An 8,598-nucleotide genomic window follows, 5' to 3' on the forward strand; every position below is an offset into this window, starting at 1 on the left:
GGTGCCCAGACCGTATGTTTCCTCCTGTCCGTTCTACAGAAGCTCGCATTCTTCACAAAACCCTTCAAACCCTCGACACTCTTTCTTCGTCAAATTTCCTCTTCACTTCTCCATTCTCGCTTAAGCTAGGGTTTCACCACCTCACTGCGCGCTACTTCCTCAACCCTCCGGTGCTCCGTCTATGTACGGCGGCGGTAAGACGAATCTCTCTACTTTCCCTACCTCTCTCTATGTTTCAACTCTACTGTAGCGCTTTCAGTGTGGCGCTTTGTGTCGCGGGTCGCTGCAAGCGAGTATTAAACCCGTTCTGGGAGTCCGCGGGCCTACTTGTCAGTCATTTGTTGACTAATGGAACTGTTCACAGGAAACTTAAATTCCCCCTTGTAGGTTAAGAAACGAGATTACCTTAAGCTGGAAGTGAAAAGTTCATAAAATGCTTTGTTTTGTTAATCACACGTGATTAACAAAATGTGGTGCCATGTTGATACATGGTGATTGAGTTTGAAGTCTGACGTGAAGAATATAACGTAGAATATCTATGTCATGCATGGTTACATAGATACAAAAATTCACTTCTCTTTTCTTTGCCTTTTGTTAGATGAGGTCTCGGCCATTGTGGTCGATTTGGGATCGTACAGCTGTAAGGCGGGGTATGCCGGCGAAGATGCTCCGAAAGCCGTCTTTCCCTCGGTAACCTTTTTTTTTCCTTGAAAGTTCCAACCCCGTGTTACTAATTATTCTGTGAGAAGATGAAAGGAAAATATAAGACGCCCCTTTTCACTTGCAGTGCCACCTACCACAAGTTTGAAATTTATCTTTGGTCTTCTGTTAAACATAGGGGCAGTCTTTATAAAATGCTGAATACCTATTTTGGATGGCACCGGGTGCATAGTGGCAAGTGTTAGGTCACTTATCAGCATTCGTGGATAATATAGGCAGAATAACTGTCAGTACTTGAACAATTCAAACTTAATATTAGAACCTTGTCAATAGGGTTGTCAATGGCATCTTTATCCGTTTATCTGATCCGTAATGTATTCGATGAGACGGGTACGGGTAAGTTTTTATTTTTTGTTAGCTTATTGGATAGAGTTAAGGGTAGAGGTAAAGACTATTTCGTACCCATTACCCTAGAAGGTAATTATTAAAAATAAAATTATATATATAGATATATGTTTATATGGGTATGATGCATAATATGATATATTTTTATTCATGGCCCATGTATATCTATTCAATTGCACCCTGTTATCCGTTTACCCAGCCTGTACCGTACTCGATAAGACGGGTACGGGTAAGGTTTTTTATTTCGTTAGCTTATCGGATACGGGTAAGGGTAAAGTTTTTTTTCCGTTAACTTAACGGATAAGGGTATGAAAATGCTTCCACCCAACCCGTTGACACCCCTATTATTCAGCAATTTTCATAGACACCCAGCCTTTGGACCTCATCAAGACAAGAAACTATTTAAAAAGTGTCTACTGATATCACTAAAGTTTGTTACCTAAACCAATTACATAAAACCTTTTTCCTGAACATTCAATTTTGTAAGGCTGTGGGATGCATTGACCAAATGGAAGTAGACAGCGATGCCAAGCCCGAGAAGGAAGGTGACTCTGCCCAAGACCCCAAGAGTAGTGCTAAACCACCAGATAATGACAAGTCGAAAGCAAAGAGAAAACTTTATGTCGGCACTCAAGCTCTGGACTATAGGAGGGATCACATGGAGGTTAGTTTTTTATTTTTTATTTGTATAACGGTGGGTTTTAACCCACCGATTTCTACTGAAATCAAAAGAATTTTATGGGTACTGGTACCAAACGGCTGGTACCATACCCAATACAGTCAAAGCCAACACTACATCACAGTAGCTTAAGTTAAACTACCCTAGCACTAACCTATTACATTCTACAACCAACAAAGTCAAGAGGTTAGTTTTTGTTAAATAAAGAATTTTTATATCAAGGACTGTACAGTACAATCAGCTGTTTTACATACTCCAGCTGGTAGGACCTAATATTGGTACTTTTTTTCTGGTGATGCACCTGAATGGAATGATATTGATACCTGATATCTCGATACTTGGTTGTTATGCAAAGTATAGTTATTACCATCTCTATGTTCCTTGATATAGGTGATATCACCATTTAAAGACGGTGTTGTTGTTGACTGGGACATGGTCGACAATATATGGAATCATGCTTTTAGGTTAGTATTGGTTTATTGACTGGTTGCTTGAAATTAAAAACGTTTATGATTGATGAAGGCAGACCGAATATCATTACTTTAGATGTATATGTTTTAAAAATTTATCTGAGATACATAAAAGTTGATTTTGACTCAGTTAGTGCACCTGGTTCTATGAGCTGACTCAGTTGAACGTAACTACATTATGAACTAATTGACAGAGGGCCCGGCAGATACAGTACCAAAAATTCAAGGGGCTGAGGGGAAAATTCAGTGGCCTGATTGAGCCAAATGCAATAGTCTAGGGCTTATTGAACAACAGAAATTAGGGGCATGATCACTGGTTGTTGGACCTACAGTGATTTTTTTTTTGTAAAATTGGTAATTGAAGAAAGTTGTGTTAGTTGTACAAGCTTTAAAGTTTTATCTGAAATATTTATATATATATTTGTTTCTTTATGTCATTAAGGCAAAGGCTCTTGATTGATCCAACAGAGCATCCAATGTTATTGGCAGAGTCATCAATCAATACGGCACATCAACGAGAGAAGTAAACCCCCCTCCCCCCCCCACACACACTCACTCTCTGTATATCTGTTTGTTTGGTATTTTATTTTTATGCTTGAGGCAGTCCTAATTCTCTCTCTTCGTGTCTGTGTGTTACTTTTTAATTTTAGGGCTGCAGAGATTATGTTTGAGAATTACAAGGTTCCCGCATTGTTCTTGGCCAAAAATGCTGTATGTACTCTAGCTCCCACTTATTTTATATGATTGTTTGTAGAATTGGAAATTGAGATGCATACTTTCCTTGCTAATATTTCTCCTTGTGGTTTCCAGGTATTGACTTCTTTTGCTTCTGGCCGTTCCACATCATTGGTTGTTGATAGGTGTGTTTATATATTTGCATTGTTACTGTCATTGGTGCTAGAAACTTATATGTAGTTTATTTTTTCCCTTTTGATTATAGAATAAAATGTGTTGTAAATTCTTTTATATTGTTTTCAATAGTGGCGGTGGATCAACTGTGGTTGCTGCGGTTCATGACGGTTACGTGCTTCAGAAGGTTTAATCCCCCCCCCCTCCATTTCTTCTTTAAGCATCTTGCTTATCTTAAATAAGCATGATTCTCATTCTTGATTTTCACTATATATTGAATTTTGTACCAAATAGTTTTGGTGTGTTCTTTGTTCTTGGATCTGCTTGCATTTCACAAAATTGTTTGTATTTTCATTTGTTCTTGAAGCTATTATTTCCTGAAATAAGGTTAGCTTCCGTTTTTGAAATAATTTAGAAGTTTCTCAATGTTCTTCTTCCATTTGATTTAGGCTGTTGTTACTTCTCCAGTTGGCGGTGAACTTTTAACCGACTGCATGATGAAAAGCTTGGAGAGCAAGGGCATTGTAGTAAGTCTTGGTTTAAAACAAGTTTTCACTGTTATCCTAAAATTATATTGCTTTAATAATGGAATTATTCACCGACTTTTTAATTGTTTTCTTATAGATCAAGCCTAGATATTCTTTTAAGAAGAAAGAAATTAGCCCTGGTGATTACAAGGTATGTTTCGCACTGCTGTTTTAGAATTGTATACCTTGGTTTACTTCTGTTATTCCGGACTTGGGCCATAGTATTCTCTTTTCGGGTCTGGACTCTGATCTAAAAGTAATGTACGAGATTGATTTGCTAAAATGATTAACAATTCACTTTTAGATAAAATTGCCAAGTTGATCTGGTACGTTTATTTTAGATTGGACAGTCCAGATCGGGGTAGGACCTTGAGATCCAAATCTGGAATAACAGCAGAGATGGACTCAAGTTGTAAGTTGGCTTTTTTACCTCTCTTGGTCGAGAGTTATAAAGGAGTATTATAATCCTCTCTTTTTTTTTTGTGTGTGTGTTACCGACCATACCTGTATGAGTCAGGTAAATATTGATATATACTTTTCAAGGACCCTTTTGTAAAATTTTCTTTTTCGTCTGAATAGATTGTGGATCTTGATTTCCCAAACACCACAGAGAGTTACCGATTGTTCTGCATGGTATGTTTCAAAAGCAATCTTTTATTATGTTGTCAATTGAATCTTTTAATGTTTATTTTATTTTTTTGCCCTTTTTATTTTAATATTTTAAGAGTACTATCATTATTGCTTTAATCATGTTTTAAAATTCTGACATACCTATAATTGCAGAGAGCGATTGCGGGCGACATCAAGGAATCTGTCTCTCGTGTCCCTGACAGTGCTTATGATGGTCTGTTAGAATTCTGGAGTCCAAAATCTTCTATTTATTGGACAAAAAATACCCTTTTGTGACTTCTGCATCACTGAATATCATACCAGTTTTCTTTTTTTCTTCGGAAAACTATTATTGCTTTAGTCCTACAGAAATGAGACTTGATTATATAGCAAGCAGTTAAAAAGAAGCGCTAACCTATTGTGTTACATGGAGGTCATGATTTCTGTTCTTAAATTTTTATTTTTATTTTTCTTAACAGAAGTATCATATGCTAATGTTCCTATGACTTCTTATGAGCTTCCTGATGGGCAGTAAGTTCTTCATATCGCATCATTTTCAAATAAACTTATTTACTGGTACATTTGTTGAGGAACTTTTCCTAATATGATTTGCCTTTGTACTTGTCAGGACTATTGAAATTGGTGCTGATAGATTCAAAACTCCTGATATTCTCTTTAATCCATCTTTAGCGCTGGTAAGCAATTACATCTTCAATTCTTCATTTGATGCCAAATCAAAACAAATCTTATTTCAGAATTTTTGTTCTTTGACCTTTTTTGGTTGAATGTGAAGAACAGACGATACCAGGGATTGAGGGTTTTCCGGATCCAGCTTCAGTTAGGGGGCTGCCACAAATGGTAAGAGACATGTCATTTTTCCTACTTCCTAAAATATCATAAATGAAAAAAGAAATAAGCTTATCAGATTTCAACTTCAAATCTCGATAGGAAATAGTCAATAGAGTATAGACAAACCAATATACATTACATGTAAGATGATTGGGAAATGAGAACCATGCCTAGCACAGTTGAGTAATGCAAAACCAAAGTACCCCTCATGATAAAAAAAAATATTCAGGAGATGTTTACCAATGCACTGTGATACTGTAATTTTTTATTTTTTTTTTAATTTCATCCTTCATATTTTCTTCCTGCAGATCCTTGAAAGCATAAACAAATCTGACGTTGATATAAGGAGGGAACTGTTCAGCAGTATCTTGGTAATAATTTTATGTTTAGTGGCTGAAGCGATGATATAGCATACTCACTAAGAACAAGAGCTATATGATTGCGAAAACTTTTAGGGGAATCCAAACTATGCACAAATTGTTTATATGTGCAAAGTTTCATGAGCCACACTGGTTAAGGCAGTTAAACAACAGATATATTTTTGAAATATCTATTTGGGTAGAGATATTTATTATTATTTTGTTGTTTCCACCAAACAGCTTGCTGGTGGCACTTCATCAGTGCAGCAGTTGAAGGAGCGTCTTGAAAAAGAATTAATGGAGGTCATTCTTGCCTACCTTATTCATTTTTTTTTAACAAACTTTTTAGCTTTTGGATAAAGCTACTTCAGTTCAGCAAATTAATGATATTTAATATTTGGTGATCATTTCTACTGCGTAGGAGGCTCCTCAAGCTGCACGTGTCAAGGTTATAGCAAGTGGTAATACAATCGAAAGGCGATTTAGGTATGATTCTTCTTTTGTTCCTGGTTTAAATCGTGTTGTATTACCTGCGTGAAGATTTGTTGAACTGTTCTACTATATATATATATGATCAGTGTTTGGATCGGAGGCAGCATTCTTGCATCTCTTGGATCTTTTCAGCAAATGTGGTTCTCCAAAGCTGAGTAAGTTACATATTATGTGGTTCGAGTCTTCTTTTGTCACATAATTTGTTCAAAATAAGGTCAATGATAAGCTACTACATGCATATGCAGGTATGAAGAACATGGAGTTTCCTATATACACAGGAAATGCCCTTAAGGAGGATTTTAACAAGGCGTCTTGGTGTCAAATTTCTAGGGATATGACTTTATATTTGTAATGATCGAGATATTTGTACTTTGATTAGGTTTAGAAATTTAGATGAGACTACTAGAGTTTTCATTAGAATCATGGGGCCTCGAGGACTAGAGAAATAACTTGTTCAATTTTCTCTATGCTGTGATGTATTGTTTTATTGAAATATGTTAATTCATGCACAACTCTTTGCTTTTCCGTCTTCCTTTTCCATTGAAATAACATCGAAAATAATTAAATTTCATCCAACTACAGAAAATGTTAATTATTTTCTCATTGCATTTCATCAGTGGTTCACCATATTGCATTGGTTTTACTTTTCACCTATTGTATTGTTTTGTTGAAATATGTCATATTGCATTGGTTTTACTTCGGCAGGTATGACTTTAAAAACAGAGATAAGAGAGGGATAGTGACCGTGAGACATGATTATGGCACGAAATCAATGAGTCATTTTTATCCTACTCTTATATAAAATCTGGGTTTCACATGTTAAAAATATAGTTAAACTCTGAATAATTAATTCATTCCCGAGTGCAATTCATAGAAACAGAACTTGACACACATTCTAAAAGAAGAGCTATGTTTCTTGATCATTTTAATATTAGTATTACTATTCCCTGAAAATTATCAAATCAATGCACAGAACATTTCTAAATAACTCGGCAGTTTCATTTGTCGATGCCTCAATTGTAGAAATAAGAAAAATATTAATTCGGACAATATTTCCTACTGTCATAATAGGAGGAAAGTACCCTTTAACAAACTGTTAACAAAAAGGAAAAGAAGGTTCGTGTCAAGAAAATTATAGATCAACCTTAAAAAGGAGCAAACTATTAAACCACACATAATTAGATGCAAAGACTCCTGGATACATAAATTGGATAATTAGGCAAGTACCACCATTCAGAAATTATCATTGTCAATAACAGCAAATACTACAATTACACAACACAATAACCAACCTAGTAACGGTATTTTGTGGAGTAATCCTTAGGAGCAATAACGAGACCACGGCCTTTGCGGGCTCCTCTATACACAGTCTCAACTATGTCAATGAACTCTTGCTTGTCTTTGAGTGCCCAGTTGATCTTGTTATTGTTACCGGTTCCCAAATCAATCATGATGTGCTTGTTCCTAAAAAAAAACATGACAGTAGATGGGTCATAAAGCTCGTACATGGTGTTGAAATCGGGCACTTCGGTTATGTCTACTAGGTATATCACGGCGAAGTTCTTTATCGTTTCGGCCACTGATGATAAGACTTCGTCCATCTGCATCATATATTTTTCTTTTTGCATTATTAGTCAAAAGCAAGCTGTAGAAATAAGTTCAAAGTGTTGCCAAATATTAACACAAAATAAGACTTAATTGTTTGTGCCTAACACGAGATATCAATACAAAATTACAAAAGCTGGGGATAACATCACAAGTAGTTATTTCTGGAAGAAGAAAAACTATTACTGTTAGGGATGAAAACGGTGAGGAAAATATCCAATCTGTATTCGAAAAATTAGACGTGGATATCTGATATCCGAATATCCGTGTGGATACAGATACAAACATGGTTCTACGTTTTAATTATCCGTATCCAAATAGTAGATATATACCATATAATTTAATATATATTACGAAAAAAATTATGTTATTCATCATTATAAATTGATAAATATTATGAACAGTAGTATTTATTAATAATATATTTTTTATTTTTTTTATAAATATCCGATCTGATCTGTATCCGTATACATATCTGTCTAATATCCAATCTGTATCCGTATCCGGAAAATTTTATAAAGGAATATGGATATGATTTTACCACTATCCGCTCCATATCCACTCCGTTTTCACCCCTAATTACTGTGATAAAAGAACCACCTCAGACCCACAAGCTATTTAAATGTAATCTAGAAAGCACTATACCTATAGACATAGGTCGGTACCAGTATAACAGATAACAATACAAGGGGATTATTTATATCTGGAAGACAATCAGTTAAACTCTGGCACCAGTAATAGAACAATCTCATGCCAACAACAGAACTGAATTTTGAATTTACCCTAATTACTGCTGACTCTAAGCTAGAATTACTCAATCCACGGTGAATTCAAAGGAATCGGAGGTATATAAACAGTTCTACATCAATCCTAGGGTTTCGTGAAAGTAGAAAACAATCTAAAGACTAGAGACAAGAGAGAGAGAGAAGGACCTGCATGCAAGTCTCGTCCCAGTCATGGCCGAAGCGAATGATGACGAGACGCTCCTCCTCCGCCAGGATCGCCTGATCCACAGCCCATCCCGAGTGCAGATGTGGCAATAGGTACGACATCTCCTCTCCTCTCTTTGTTGTCGCGTCGAATAAAGTCGCGTG

General features: G+C 35.9%; 2 protein-coding genes across 3 annotated transcripts; one reads left to right on the plus strand and one right to left on the minus strand.

Annotated features, from left to right (window-relative positions):
- Window positions 1-6,424, plus strand: ARP4 (actin-related protein 4). The gene is made up of 20 exons (XM_078305114.1): window positions 1-194; window positions 599-690; window positions 1,553-1,729; window positions 2,135-2,208; window positions 2,657-2,737; window positions 2,865-2,925; window positions 3,025-3,074; window positions 3,196-3,250; window positions 3,513-3,590; window positions 3,688-3,741; window positions 4,170-4,223; window positions 4,374-4,434; window positions 4,679-4,730; window positions 4,828-4,894; window positions 4,998-5,057; window positions 5,357-5,419; window positions 5,648-5,710; window positions 5,829-5,893; window positions 5,986-6,054; window positions 6,145-6,424. The coding sequence occupies exons 1-20, from the start codon at window positions 182-184 to the stop codon at window positions 6,188-6,190; spliced, it is 1,335 nt and encodes a 444-aa protein (XP_078161240.1). The 5' UTR covers window positions 1-181; the 3' UTR covers window positions 6,191-6,424.
- Window positions 6,425-7,060: 636 nt separating this feature from the next.
- YLS8 (mRNA splicing factor, thioredoxin-like U5 snRNP) lies at window positions 7,061-8,598 on the minus strand. Of its 2 annotated transcripts, none has more exons than XM_078305351.1 (2): window positions 8,437-8,598; window positions 7,061-7,500 (listed from the first exon to the last, which is right to left on the minus strand). In XM_078305351.1, exons 1-2 carry the CDS (start codon window positions 8,554-8,556, stop codon window positions 7,192-7,194), a joined length of 429 nt encoding a protein of 142 aa, XP_078161477.1. In that variant the 5' UTR covers window positions 8,557-8,598; the 3' UTR covers window positions 7,061-7,191. The 2 variants fall into 2 exon arrangements, with proteins under 2 accessions (XP_078161477.1, XP_078161478.1); XM_078305352.1 differs by having other exon boundaries at window positions 7,061-7,544; window positions 8,437-8,574.

The sequence above is a fragment of the Carex rostrata genome, chromosome 7, assembly GCF_964058835.1.
Source record: "Carex rostrata chromosome 7, lpCarRost1.2, whole genome shotgun sequence".
Classification (NCBI taxonomy): Eukaryota; Viridiplantae; Streptophyta; class Magnoliopsida; order Poales; family Cyperaceae; genus Carex; species Carex rostrata.

Coding starts and splice junctions, on each gene's coding strand:
- ARP4 (XM_078305114.1), top strand. Junction 3,251..3,512: donor ACGGTTACGTGCTTCAGAAG/GTTTAATCCCCC, acceptor CATTTGATTTAG/GCTGTTGTTACTTCTCCAGT. Junction 5,711..5,828: donor TTGAAAAAGAATTAATGGAG/GTCATTCTTGCC, acceptor TCTACTGCGTAG/GAGGCTCCTCAAGCTGCACG.
- YLS8 (XM_078305351.1), bottom strand. CDS start 8,556: ATGTCGTACCTATTGCCACATCTGCACTCGGGATGGGCTGTGGATCAG. Junction 7,501..8,436: donor GGGACGAGACTTGCATGCAG/GTCCTTCTCTCT, acceptor TATATGATGCAG/ATGGACGAAGTCTTATCATC.